The 15418-nt window shown below is 38.5% G+C and overlaps 1 protein-coding gene across 1 annotated transcript in view; it reads left to right on the forward strand.

Moving 5' to 3' along the window:
- The first annotated feature begins 1698 nt into the window (after positions 1-1698).
- The window catches only part of LOC150102347 (U7-hexatoxin-Hi1a-like), a 59654-nt gene continuing 45934 nt past the window's right edge, over positions 1699-15418 (forward strand). The window contains exon 1 of the mRNA XM_090399162.1: positions 1699-1998. Within this exon, the coding sequence (XP_090255288.1) occupies positions 1804-1998 (195 nt within the window). The 5' untranslated portion in view covers positions 1699-1803. The remainder of the gene's footprint in view (positions 1999-15418) is intronic.

Raw genomic sequence — 15418 nt, forward strand, 5'->3', positions numbered from 1 at the left:
ACATTACAATCCAGTTTTTTGTGCCTAAATTGCAAGATATGGATGTGGACGACATGTGGTTTCAACAAGACGGTGCCACATGCCATACAGCCCGAGAAACAATTCAATTACTGCATGAGTCATTTCCTGGTCGTATAATTTCCCGTTTTGGTGATCAGAATTGGCCTCCCAGATCATGTGACTTAACGCCGTTGGACTTTTTTCTTTGGGGTTTTTTGAAGTCTAAGGTTTATGCCAACAATCCCACGCCTTGAAGGAGGAAATTGAGCGCTGTATCAACGAAATTCAGCCACATTTATGCAAAACGGTCATGGAAAATTTCGACAAAAGAGTGCGTATGTGCCAGCAAAGCCGTGGAGGCCATTTACCCGATATGCTATTTCATGCATAACCCTATACTGTATACTTTATGAATCAATAAGAATTTACAATTTTTAATTAAAAACCTGTGTTTTCTATCAAAATTACTTCTTGCGTGAATTTTGGGACACCCTGTATATATAAGCCAACAATAGCGATTCTAACGACGGTGTGTAACGGAAACAAAATTAGACCTCGCAATCACCCTCGTTGCAATCACAGTTTTCTGGAATAAAGTACTTACCTAAAGTAACCAGAACTGCACATCAGATAACAACATTATATCGATCATTCAATGCACCACACAAACTCGAAAAGAAATATACGAATACTGATCAAATTCACTCACAATTCATAATCGTCGTAATACAATTCACCACTCAAATCCGCCATCTTTTTTTTTTCCCCAGTCAATGAACAATACAATGTTGGCATACAAATTTTGTTCCATTGCTATACAACTTGTCCAGTTTAATAATTTTGAATGCTTTCTGGAGATTGTCATTAAAACTGCAGTTTCGCCTCTTTGACATTGCAAGGATAGACTTAAAACTTTAAAAAAAATATGAAATTTAAACCACCGGCAATGAATAACAAAGCCAACGATTAGCATTCAGGAAAAACAAAAACTAACACTACAGCAAAACAGACGCCGCGTCTGAAACACCAAAGTGTTGCCGACATGCATTTTTTTATTTTCTCTAAATTAATCACTGCAGATATCGATATTTGTATCGAACAATGCTACCCCATGGTTATACAAATTACTGGTATCCATGATATTGATGTACGGTTATAGGTTATGAATAAAAAGTTATGATTGACCAATATTAAAGTATATTTATAGTTTTTTTTTTATTAAAAATGGAACAAAATGGACATTTTTATTAAAACGAGGGGACGGCCGTGAAATATGAAAAAAAAAAACGGTACTGGCCCGTTCAAAACGGTTCGTATGGTCAGTCTACTCTACAACTCTCTGTCTCCACCACTCATTCCACCAACTACAACGAATAGCAACTACTATCATCATCTACACCAACGCCATCTACCATCCACCACCACTAGTATTTTCACAGACAATCACAAACATCTATGCCCATGGCGGGATTCGAATTCGCAGCCGTTTGGTTGGAGAGCGTCTACGCCAACCACTTGTCATGAAAGTTTTATAAAATAGAAATATATTTTATATTAATTTTATTTTATAAAATTTTATAAGTTTCATAAATTTTATAAAAATTAATAAAATAAAAGGAATAATAGAGTTATCAACACCACATATTAAGTTGAAAGTAATCGTTTATTTTCAGTTGACGAAAGTGCTAAATGTTTTTTTTTTTTTAAGAAATTCTATTATCCATATGTTTTTGTTATCAATAAGTTTCTGTTATTGCGTTGTTGCTATAATTGATTGTGTCGCGTTACGTTCACGGTTTCAACATGCATTTTGTAATATTGTTGAGTATTTTACCTGTCATTTATTCTCGAATGACAGGCGGGTGGCAAAATTTGGAAATTAACGAAAACAGCGAAGAACTACAAAGTATAGCTGAATTTGCTGTGGAGAAAATCGATGAGCAGTCAAATTCGTTATATATTAAGAAACTCGTTACTATTCTTGCTGCGAAACGTCAGGTATGAAGTCACTCATTATTAGAAATTCGACTAGAAAGTTTGTGTGCAACTAATTTAGTTCTTAAGGGGCGTCTATCCCTCGTAAGATCCCACTACTACTATTATTATTACGGGCAACTCCAAGGAGTCCTTTGACTCATGGAGGGAGGCGCTAATCATCATGTCAAAAACTATTCAGCATTAGCACAGTATCTAACATACTTGGCTTCGAACTTATTCACAGTCACGGCACCCACAACAGACTCTGGCAGCTTATTCCAATCAATTTACCACTCTCCAAGTAAAAAACCCAGTTCTAACACCCATGTTAACTACACGCTTGCTCAGTTTCCATGGGTGGCCCCTAGTTCTCCCACCACCATGCCTACTCTGAAAAATTTTCTGTGAATTAATCTTGTAAAAACCCTTCAGTAATTTGAATGTCTCAATCATATCATTAATTTTTGGCCTATCAGCCAGTTTCTGTATCCCACAAATGTATTACAGATGTTTCTGTATCTTCAACCTGTTCTCATAAGGTTCACTGATACAATCTTGGTCACTTGCCTCTGGATCCTCTCTACCTCCTCTCCATCACCAAGAAACCCTGGTGTCCAGATCTGCTCAAGATGGGGTCTTATCAAGGCTTGATAAAGAAGAACAATAACCTGTTAATACATAGCTCTTCCCTTCTTATGTACAAATAGGTTGTAAGTTTTCATCTTTTTTTTTTTTTTGTTTTGTTTTGTTTCTTCTCTCTCCTGGATACAGTTTTCATCCCCTTCCCCCCAAAAAAAGAAATAACCAAAAAAACACATTTAAGATACATGTCACAATAGTTTCATAGCCATAGTTAATTCAGTTTGACAGACTTTATTATTATTTTATTATTTTTCTTGTATTTTGTCATGTATTATGATAACTTTTTGTTTTATTTTTTTGCCAAAATGTGACCTTTTTTTGGTCATGAACAGTTTAAGTAGTTCATTTAATATTTCTGACAAGTTATGTTGTATTGATTCTGAAAGAAGTAATGTTATCATCACTCTTAAAATCCTTGAGATCTTATTCTAGTCTGTTTTCTTAAAAGTTTGATGAGTCTTCATGTATCATAAATTTTCTTCACTCTCTCTTGTTCTTTTTTAAATTTTTATTATTGTAACCAGGGTTCCTAAATGGTAAATGTTTAGTTAGATAGGATGATGAATTGTTTGTAGTTTGCATCCTGTGTTTTAATATTATCTAACTAAGGCAGTGAACAAATGACTGTTTACAAGTTTAGGGAAAGTAATTAAAGCCATTTCCCCTTCTAATTTAATACAAGGTAAAAGAATGGTAGATGCAACACAAATTTGATAAATACACTCCAAGTATTTATCTAATTTAAATGCAGCAACAACCAATATATGTACATTATTCATTTTAGATGTAACTGTCTGTTAATTGTATTTAACAATTTGCTATTCTCTGATATTTTAAAATCTAGATGAAGCACTGCTCCCAGTTCTCAATGATTAAATGAGTGTTGAGACCTAGGATCTCCTTGCTCATTTTCCATCATGCTCCAGACTAACTTTAGATGTAACTGTCTGTTAATTGTATTTAACAATTTGCTATTCTCTGATATTTTAAAATCTAGATGAAGCACTGCTCCCAGTTCTCAATGATTAAATGAGCGTTGAGACCTAGGATCTCCTTGCTCATTTTCCATTATGCTCCAGACTAACTTCGCTACCACTTCTTATTCATCCTTTTGCTGTTCTTCATCTTTCTTACCAATGGCCACTGACTTTTCTTAAATGACTTTTATGTCTCATTTAACACCATAATACTACATGCATTCTGTCCCACTTTAGCATACTAAGGAAAGCATTCACATTGCTTTGGCTGACTATTTTTCATATTTACTTTAATACTCATGAGAAAAGAACATGTTCTCTGTATGTTCCCATTGCCAGCCTGGCTGGCCGAGTGGTTAGCGTGTTCGCTCTCCATTCAAGAGGCTGTAGGTTCGAATCCTCCCCCCACCCCCCCTTGGGCATGGATGTTTGTGATTGTCTGTGGAAAATATTAGTGTTGGCAGTAGATGGCATTGGTGTAGTTGCGGTCAGTTGGTGGATTGTGAGTGGTGAAAGCAGAGTTGCAGGGTGAATACCTTTCCTCGATGAGTCTTTGGACTCCCTGGAAGTGACAAATAATAATAATAATAATAATTCTCCTTTTGTTACTTCAATCAGTGCCCCCACACACATACACACACACAAAACTGCATTTAAATGTTGCAACAACCTATGAAATCAGCATATGAAGTTACAATAATGGATGATGGTACAGACTTCTAAACAACAATGAATAACCACAAGAAGGGATCATATTCAGAATTAGAATAGCAAATCACTGAGAAATATTTTGAGATATCCCAGACTAGATCAAAGAGTACAGATTTTATCAGTAAGAAATATTTTGTTTGACATTCTGATAGACCATAAGTGATTATGATAGTTACAGTTGAAATTTAATTCCTAGTCCTTGTCATTCCAAACTTTGTCAGATAGTTATGCTATATAAAGTAACAGAGTAAAAGAGCATTGGATGAAGTATGAGGGAACATTTAGTGAAATGACTAAAAGTTCTAATTTCACTAAAGGTAACTAAATACTACTAAAACTAGTAGCATTTATTATTATTATCATTATAGATGAGATTGAAACATTGAAAAAATTGGTTAAGGGCAGAATTGGGAATGGATGAATATTAACATGATGTTCTATGCGCACAGCCTGGTTTTGTTTTCGCATCCCCACTTCTTACACCCATCAAGACAAGACTCATCAAGATGATCTCATGGGTCTTGTCTTGGTAATTTTTTATGTTTCTCCCATCCAAGAAACATGATGCACCTACAGTACAGTACATACATGGGTGGGGTGAGGAATTTTTTTATCATTAAAAAAATATTTATTTTTTTACATGCTCCAGAAACCTTGCTCTAGAGATCAGTCATGAAACTTTTTTCAAGCAACTTCAAGCCTTCAATGGGTGGCTTGGCAGCCTCACATTAGGTGATAAAATTCATTTCCAAACCTAAAGACATCACAAAAATCCTTGTCCATGGCAGGATTGGAACCAACATCCTGTTTGTTAGAGAGTGGGTATGTTAACCAGGCTAGCAAATTTACTCACTTTCTACAGTAGTTACAGCTGAGTTGGATAAGAGAGATGGCTGCACCATAATGTTAGATTTACAAAGCTTTCAACAGGATAAAACATGGAACCCTCTTATACAAGTTAGAGTAAATCAGAATGGCGGTGCAGTTGTATTAAAGAGAAGATGGGTAACTAGGGTTAGTGTGCCATAGGACCCTGTACTTGGGCTGCTGCTGCTGCTGTTCTTACATGAATGATAACAGAAATTATTATTATTATTATTATTACAGGCAACTCCAAGGAGTCGACAGACTCTTCGAGGGAGGCCTTAACATCATGTCAAAAACAACTATTCGTCTTTCAAACAGTATCTATCATACCTCGCCTTAAACTCATTCACGGTCATAGCACCCACAACAGACTCTGGCAGCTTATTCCACTCATTTAGCACTCTCCAAGTAAAGAACCTGGCTCTAACACCCCTGTTAACCACCTTTTTGCCCAGCTTCCATGTATGGCCCCTAGTCCACCAGCCCTATTCTCAAAAATATCTTCTGGATTAATCTTATAGAAACCCTTCAGTAATTTGAATATCTCAATCGTATCACCCCTTTTCCGCCTATCAACCAATTTTTGCAACCCACAAATCTTCAATCTGTTCTCATAAGGTTCATTCCACAGACCTGCCACCATCTTAGTCACTCGTCTCTGGATCCTCTCCACCTCCTCCTCCCCATCACGAAGAAACCCTGTTGCCCATATCTGGGCACAGTAGTCCAGATGGGGTCCTCCTCTCAGGGCTCAATATAGAGAAACAATAACTTGTTTGTCTCTGCTCGTTAAAGTATTTTTCAGTAACCAAGTGATTTGATGAGCTGTTTTAGCCACTTTTGCAATGTGCCCCCTAAACTTCCACTCCCTATCCACCAACACTTCCAAATCCTTGGCCTCATCAATCTCCTGGAGTACGGTTCCACCAATGTGATATACTGCTGCTAATCTTTTCACTCCAAAATGCATAATCTTACATTTTGCCACATTAAATTGACATCCATTTTCCTTAGCCCAGTCCTCCAAACTATCCAAATCATCCTGCAAAATTTTGACATCCTGTGCACTCACAATTGCTTTACCCAACTTTGCATCATCAGCAAACAAGTGAACTTCCTCTCAGATCCTTTCCTATATCGTTAATGAACAAATTGAAAAGTAGTGGTCCAAGAACAGAACCCTGCAGTACACCACTAGTCACAAGCCGTCTTTTGGACTCCACTCCTGAATAAACCACTCTCTGGTATCTCTCCATCAACCACCCTCCTATCCATCTCACGAACCCTATATCCATCCCCATCTGCTCCAGTTTACTGATTAGAGTTCCATGTGGTATCCTATCAAAGGCCTTGGCAAGGTCCAGTAGAATCACTGAAACCCATTACCCTTATCCGGTTTAGTCGTTACTGTGTTATAAAATGTGAGCAAATTACTGAGGCATGATCTACTCTTCACAAAACCATGTTGTCCCCCATACAGTATTCCATTTTCATCTATCCAATCCTGTATTCTTCTCTTGACTAGTTTCTCCAAGACCTTGACAACGATTCCTGATATGCTAATCGGTCGGTAATTTACAACAGCAGTCTTGGAACCTCCTTTATGCAGTGGAACTATTTTCCCCTCTTTCCACCCCCTCGGGACTAACCCAGACCCGAGACTCAAATAAAACAAAATGGTCAAGGGCACTAACAATTCTTTAGCCACTTCACGTACGACACGTGAATAATGGATATTATAGGGCTCCATGATGAGTCTTTAGACGCCATGAAGATGTCTGTGCACTAATTATTTGAGGGGAATATCCACTTGTTTACTGATAATGCTAAAGTGGGGAGAATGGCAGTGTAGCGCACCTTCAGGATGATTTGAATAGCCTGGCAGTTTAGGTGAAAGATAATGACTGTCAATTTATTATGTTAGAGTGTAAAGTTTTGCACTAAAATTCAAAGTACAAGCCATGTATTACATAGACAGAACTGGAGTGCAAGAAACTCATTCACTAGTTGCTGAAGTTAGCAATTTAGGAATAATGTTTGATAGAATTGAAGTTCAGAGCACATGTTACAAAAGTGGACGGAATATCTCAAAGGATCACTTGGATGTTAAGAAACACACCGACAAGCACAGATATCTGAAGTTATTATCTGGGTTCTTTGGAATGTGAAATTGCTGAATTCAGAGGCATATGACACAAATGGTGAATTTCTGGAGTGATTTTTTAGGATAGGATAGAGCGAACTGTCATGGATTTCAAAGCTTAGCTGATAGGCAGAAAAGAGGGTATGCAATAGAAATATATAAGTTACTAAGGGAGTTGTATAGAATAGATGCTAAAGAAATTTTCCAGTACATGATTGTGTGGGATAAAACCAGGGTTCAACCCTGGTTTTATCCCATGTGCTAAGTGAGTAGAATATGTTGCCAGAAGTGGTTGTGAGTTTTTGTGGGTGAACAACTTTAAGAAGAGGTATGATCAATAACAATATTGATCATACCTCTGATCAATAAACAATATCGATCACACGAATAATGGATATTATGGGGCTCCATGATGAGTCTTTAGACGCCATGAAGATGTCTGTGCACTAATTATTATTATATTTTCAGCACACCTACACAATACAAAGTCTCTCTCATACCACTCCTTAAACTCATTCATGATTTACACTCTTGCAACCCTCAGGTGGTGCTCCTGTAACTTTCCATGCAACAACAATAAAAAAAAAAGCTACTTCCTTTCACAACTTCCAGAAATAGCTTTTATCCATGTTCCTTCCTTCCTCCTGTTTTACCACATGAAAAATCTTCTCGTTGCGCATCTAATAAATAGCTCTCAAAAGCTTAAATGTCTGCATTATCATATTTTTCACTTTATAAGATGCGATTTTTTGTACCTAAAATTTATCTGAAAATTAGGATGCATCTTAGAGTGTGTCTTATACATCGATGTCTTTTATGTATGCGCAATTACAATGTGTTGTCACTTGTTGTTAATGCATGATCAGTTTGAATAGTTGCATGGTCATGCATTTAACCTAATAATCAATACATTATTATATTTACATTTTTTTTATAACTCATGGATTCCACAAAGCACAGACATAACTATATGATTGCATTTAAACGTAGTGTGATTGAGTATGCAAAAAAGAATGCAATAGGACAGTAGAGTGGCACTTTGTGCCTCCACCTACAAAAAATGGTATGAACTTGGAGGAAACAAGAGAGCAATTAATAGAAGTAAATTCTAAAAATTCTCTGTTCATCATGTGGCATCTTGTTAAATGCCTTTGCATAATCCTTACATTTAGTTGCTTTCCCATGTTTCCAACTTATGCAAATCTTTGTGAAGAGCCACCACAACATAAGCACTATTCTTAGCAGATATAACATCCAGGCTTCACATTATCTGCAAACAACTGATCAACTGACAATATCATTGATATAAAGGTTAGAGAGAGAAAGATCGTATACAAAATTGGGTAGATGAGGGTAATATAATCCATGAGACTCAGTGTGGATTTGATATAAGGGATGCTCGTTTCAGTAAATCTGCTTACCCTTTATAATCAAGTAACTAAAACAGTTTATGAGGAAATTCAGATAATTGCTTTTTTATAAAAGATACCAGGTTGCTGAAACATTAGCACTCCTTAACAAATCTGTGTTGACCCTCTTGGATATTACTTTTCTGCCTAATTTTGTATTTGTATAATGTCTCTCACTAATTTCTCCAAAATCCTATGAAGTACAGAATGGTGGTAGTATCACCATTCATATGCAGTACCAGTTTTTCATTAAACAGCCAGGTCAGTAGTATGGTCACTTCCTTAGCGTCTTTCCTTAAAACATATCTGACAAAATCTCATCTCATCCTATTGCCTTACTCACATTTGGATTACTTAGTATTCAGCCATTGCCTCACCCACATCTGGATTACCTAGTATTCAGCCATTGCCTTACTCACATCTGGATTATTTAGTATTCAACTATTGTCTTACATCTGGTATTCAAAATGTCTTACATTAGTATTCAAATAACTGTAACTACATCCTATGCATTAGTCACCCAACCACTGTCTTCTGGTAAGAAGACAATGGTTAAGTTACGAATAATTAAGTCTTCTACGATTGGATTATAAATACCAAGATTAGACGAATAACTAATTCGTCTACAATCAGTTCTTGTGCCGGCTGCCTTAAAAAAAAAAAAAAAGGGGGGGGTATTTTCCCTTGATGGCCACCTTTTTCAGCTTAAGTCTTATTCTGCATGCTGCTGTATTTCTTCTTCTTCTTGTTCTGCAGCTTCTCCCACTTAAGTGGGGTCACTGTTTGTAATGAGTCTCCTCCACACCTTCCTGTCTTGGGCTGTCACCACATCCAAGTTCTTCATCTTCAAGTCCTCTTCTACCAGCTCCCTCCATCTCTTCTTTGGCCGCCCACGCTTCCGCCTTCCTTGCACATCCATCTGCATGACCCTTCTTCCCACATATTCGTCCTCCCTCCTCATCACATGACCAAACCATCTCAACCTTGCCTCCTGTATTTTCGCTCCTAAGTTCGTAACTTTCACTGTTCCCCTGACAGTCATTTCTCAGACGATACTTTCTGGTCAGACCGCACATCCACCTAAGCATTCTCATCTCTGCTACTTCCATCTTGCTGATATTATTTTTCCTCAGGGCCACAGTTTCTATAGCATATGTCATAGCTGGCCTCACTACTGTCCTATAAATTTTGCCTTTCAGATTGATCGGCACCCTCTTATCACATAACACTCCAGCCATCTCCCTCCAGTTCCTCCAACCCGCTGTATCCTGCATCCCACTTCCTTCTCAGCTCCTCCATCTTCTTCCACTGTTGAACCTAAGTATCTAAAGTCTCTCACCTTCCTGATGAGATTTCCTTCCAGCTCCAGATCTGTCTCCTGGCCACCACCCACTGCGCAACACATATACTCTGTCTTACTTCTGCTCAGACTCATACCTCTCTCTTCCAGTACTTTTCTCCATCTTTCCAGTTTAGTTCCCGCTTCTTCTCTTGAATCTACACACAACAAGATGTCATCTGCATACAACATTGTCCAAGGCGCATCTTCTCTCACCTCCTCTGTTACCACCTCCATCACAATATTAAACAGAAACGGACTTAATGCTGACCCTTGATGCAAGCCAACTTTTACTTGAAAACTTTCTGTCTGTCCCAAACAGGTCCGAACACTTGTCTTCACATTTCTGTACATTTCCTGCACCAACCTGACATATTTCTCCGGCACCTTCTTCTCCCTCAGACACCTCCAGACTTCTTGCCCTGGCACTCTATTGTATGCTTTCTCCAGATCAATAAATACCAGATGTAGCTCCCTTTGTTTCTCTCGATATTTTTCCATCATCTGCCGTAACCCAAACATAGCATCTGTTGTTGATCTACCAGGCATGAAGCCAAATTGTTCCTTTGCAATCTCCACCTCCTTCCTCAATCTACCATCAAGAACCCTTTCTAGGATCTTCATTGTGTGGGACATCAACTTTATTCCTCTGTAATTTTTACAGTCTTGTGCATACCCTTTATCCTTGTAGATGGGGACAAGAGTACTCTCCCTTCATTCCTTGGGTATATTTTCCTGTTGGCAAACTTTCATGAACAGGTCCCACAGCAGGTCAATTCCCTCTTCCCCCACTGCCTTCCATGCCTCCACTGGAATTCTGTCGGGGCCCACCGATTTTCCATTCCTCATCCTCTTCATGGCCTCCGTCACTTCCACTCTACTGATGTTCTGCACCATCCCCCTCAGAAGGCTGCCCATCTCCTCTGAGAGTCCTTGCATTTTTCTCATTCAAAAGTCCCTCAAAGTATATTTTCCATCTGTTTCTTATGTCCATTTTGGAAATCTTTGATCTGCCTCACATGCAAGATGTCCTTTGCTGCTTTATTTCTACATTTCGCTAGTTGGTAAATTTTTCTCTGTCCTTCTGTTGTTTCTAATTGATCATACAGATCTTGATATATGCCATGGCCTTCGCCTGTGCCACAACTCTCTTGGCTTCTTGCTTTCTCTCTTTGTACACCTCTCTGTCCTCTTCCACTCTTGACTCATCCCACTTCTGCTTTGCCTTCCTCTTAGCTGTCACTGCCACTTGTACATCATTATTGTGCATGCTGCTGTATTTAAGTTATTTAAATTATTGTTGATGCCATGAGTGTTGGTAAAATAAATATGAATTTTTTTTTTTCTTGTGTGTGTGAGAGATTTTGAGGGTTTTTTTTTTTTTGGGAGGGGGCATTTTGGAAAGAGGTTTCTTTTTTAGTTTAGCCATAGAGAGACTGTACTTATTCAGGCTTAGTTTCATATTTAATGTTTTGAAAGATGAAAAAAAAAAGAGAAGAGAGAACATGGAGCAAACATGACATCTTAGTCTTGATCAGATCCTTTGATGCTGAAACTCTTGATCCTTGTGTTCCCTTCACTACATACTGCTCGACATATTTGTTTCTCAAGAATTCTGGAAATTCAGTTCCATTATTAGAGAACAAAAGAGAATGAATTGGTGGCATTGATATCCTCAGCCTGTCTAGAGCTTTCAGAAATCAATGAAATGTTATTGACAGAAGATATCCTGACAGGAGGAGAAGTAGAAGATATAGAACATTTCAGCAGGATAAGAAAAGTAATCTGAATAGTGGAGTGTTACTTATGATTAGGTAATAAGTTATGCCCTCACAGAGTAGAGAATTTGGAAGGAAATGGTTATGAGAGTGTATGGTGTGAAGTGGAGCAAGGCAGGACAAGATATTTGTTAGGATGTTGTAGATCAAGGAACCTAGAGGGTGATGAAAGGGAAATGTTTAGGCAGATAAGCATGGCAGTTGCAAAGTGAGTGATCGTTATGGGAGATTTCAATTATAGCAGTACTAATTGTTTGCAGGAAACGACATACAGTAGTAAAGGAACAGAATTTCTGAGGGACAAATGTCTTAGATAACATATAATAGAGGAAGTGTTAGATCTTGAATGATAGCTCTATCAAGAATAGAACCGCTTCATTCAAGATTTAACAAGAAAACAATATCAAGCAAAAGCACACTTGTACTCTTGCCAAAGCAGACATAATATATGAAAATGCTGATATTAAATTTGCTTAAAAAGGAATTAAAATATAAAAGAAGAGGTTGAATCTTAAATTAAAATGAAATCAAAGTAGGAAATAAATATTAAATTGATATTTAGGGTTATTGTCTAAAATGGATGGAATCTTAATTTTTCAAAAACATCAATGTTAAACTATGCCATGTATAAAGTCGTGTATCATCGTGCAAATGAAAGTTCAAAGGTTGCAGTTTGACCACCAAAGATGACGTAACGAGCAATGAGTAGGCATTCGTGGAAGGCGCAAGAAATTCGCATTCCCTGAAAAGAGCAATGCGTGTACAGCAAGGAGGTGACAGCAAATGGGAGAGCGTCATAGACAAGTTTGGAGTGCAGAAAGAGGGTGCTATAGAAGGGTTTAAAAACGGATTCATCGTGGAGAGAGCTCTCTCCTTTTGTTTTTTTTCCTGGTTCCTGTGGTGTTCCCCTGTCGCATGTGCCCTCCCCGTGGGTCTCTTGCTTAAAGTTCCCAAGCGGATTAGCATGCCTGATAACCGACAAGCCGTGTGAAGAAGGTAAAGCGACAGCATGTTTCCCTGCTGAGCGACGTGAGTCGAAGAAAATATAACACGAGATGACGGCAGTGTTCAAGATTTAGACCATCAATGTGGATCTAACTGATGAGAAAGCAGCAAGGGATTCCTTTGAAGGTAAATCGTGTTAGAAACGGTGACATGAAAAGTTCATAAGCCCAGAAGAAACAAGTGGCTAATTTGGGACGAGCACATGACTCCCACATGGTGGCAATCCATCGTACAGAGGGACAATCTATAACAAAGAATAGAAGGAAGGATCGAGAAATAAGTGGTAATGTACAAATCTTCCCTTTTATGTGTTATCTATTGATGACGAAGGTGTAAAATGGACAGAGTTTAGAAAAGAAGAGGGAGAGATTTTTGAGACAATTTCCTGTGTTATTTTAATCGAATTGGACTGGTAGTCTACGTTCATAAGTTCTCTAGACCAAGTTTAATGTGTATGGGTCGTTAGTAGCAGTAATGTTAAAGGTAGGACTTGAAAGTATTGTTAAAGGTAGCGAAAGAAAAGAGTGACAGAGTTAGAATGGTTAGTCTGTTGCCGCGGTATGACAGAGAGGAGTTTAAGAGGAGTGCCATAATCGCAAATGACATTATGCGTAGGTTATGCAGATGGTGTGGTGTGGAATTCGTGGATGTGTGGAATGAGTTTGAAGGGCGAAAGGACTTATACAAGATGGTTGGCCTGCATTTGAATGGACTTGGTGTGCGGAGACTGGAAAGAGTGTTGCTGAATGAAGTGAAAATGGATGTGCAAAACCAGGGAAACTAGAACTACCAAGGAGGGGGGGGGAATGGATATGCAGACATCAGTGAGACAGATGAGTGTAATAATGTACCCGAGCCAGCACTAAGGACAAAAAATGGGAATGGGTCATTTAGAATAACACATCAATATAGGGATGGGACTAAGGGATCACTGCATTTCATGTATACTAATGCCAGGAGTATTAGGAACAAGAAGGAAGAATTTTTGGCCTTGATTGGCTCTTCCTGGCCACAGGTTATTGGCATTAGTGAAACATGGCTGACGGAAGAAGATATAGTTAGTGGGATAGAATGTGTAGGTTATAGTGTGTTTAGGAGGGACAGAGAGAATAAAATGGGGGGAGGGGTATTATTGATGATAGCTGATGAACTGCAGCCAAGGAGAATTGAAGTTGTATCACAGGATAGTGAAAGGAGCTCATTTGAGGCTATTTGGTGTGAGATTGAGACTGGCAGAATAAAATATACAGTTGGGTGCTGCTATAGACCAGGTGATGGAATAGATGGTGGAGATAGTATGCATAGGGAAATTGATGAAATGAGTGGAAGGAGGGTAATTATTATGGGGGATTTCAACTATGGTAACATTGATTGGAAGGAGGAGAGGACACATGTGAGGAAGGAAAAGGATTTTATTCAATTATTAAGGGATAACTATCTGAGACAGCATGTAATTGAAAATACTAGGGGTGTGAGAGTGCTTGACCTGGTAATAGCATCTGAGAATTTGACTCTAATGAATATGACCATGTTGCCACCTATTGGTGAGAGTGATCATAAGGTCTTGACCTGGGAAGTGGCTAAAGGTGTGGAATTTTCGATTAAGACAGGGTATATGTGGAATTACCGTGCTGGCAAGTATGACAAGCTTAGGAGATTGCTTGGATCAGTGCCATGTCATGTACAACTGCAAGGGCTGGACGTCGATGGGAAGTGGTCAAGGAGCATTTACAGGAGGTAATGGCTGATTGTATACCTAGGGTCCGAATAGTAAAACAAGTAGGGGTTAAATGGATGAAGAACACCATTAAGCTTGAGCTGCAAAAAAAGAAACAACTGTGGAGGGAATTTAAAGAAAGGGGTGACCTGCAGGCACACGAACGGTATAAAGTGCAGGCCAGAAAGGTAACGAGTGTGGTAAAAAAAGCAAAAGCGGATTATGAAAGGAAACTAGCTTTGCAAGCAAAAGAGAATCCCAAACAGTTCTTTCAATATGCTGCAAGCAAGAAAAAACTGTACACAGCAAAATGATTTTAAGGAATGACGATGGTAAGGAGGTCACTGAATCAGTCGATATAGTGGAGTTACTGAGCACGCACTTTGCAAAAGCATATCATCCAGGTGGTGACATTGAAAAAATGAAGGAACCATTAGTTTATACGGGAATAGTGATGAATGAAGTGGAGGTGACCAGTCTCTTACAGAACCTTAATGTGAACACATCTGTGGGATTGGATGGTATACCGGCACGGGTCTTGTGTGAAGCGGCTAAAGAATTATCAGTGCCCTTGACCATGTTGTTTAATCTGAGTCTCGGGTCTGGTTTAGTCCTGAAGGTGTGGAAAGAGGGGAAAATAGTTCCACTGCATAAAGGAGGATCCAAGACTACAGTTGCAAATTACCGACCGATCAGCATATCAGGAGTCGTTGTCAAGGTCTTAGAGAAAGTAGTCAAGGGAAAAATACAGGAATGGATTGATGAAAATGAAATACTGTACAGGGGACAGCATGGCTTTGTGAAGGGTAGATCATGCTTCAGTAACTTGCTCAAGTTTTATAACAAGGTGACC

Source organism: Typopeltis vanoorti, chromosome 10 (assembly GCF_054136105.1).
Source record: "Typopeltis vanoorti isolate ZY-2024b chromosome 10, IOZ_Tvanoo_1.0, whole genome shotgun sequence".
NCBI classification, from domain to species: domain Eukaryota; kingdom Metazoa; phylum Arthropoda; class Arachnida; order Uropygi; family Thelyphonidae; genus Typopeltis; species Typopeltis vanoorti.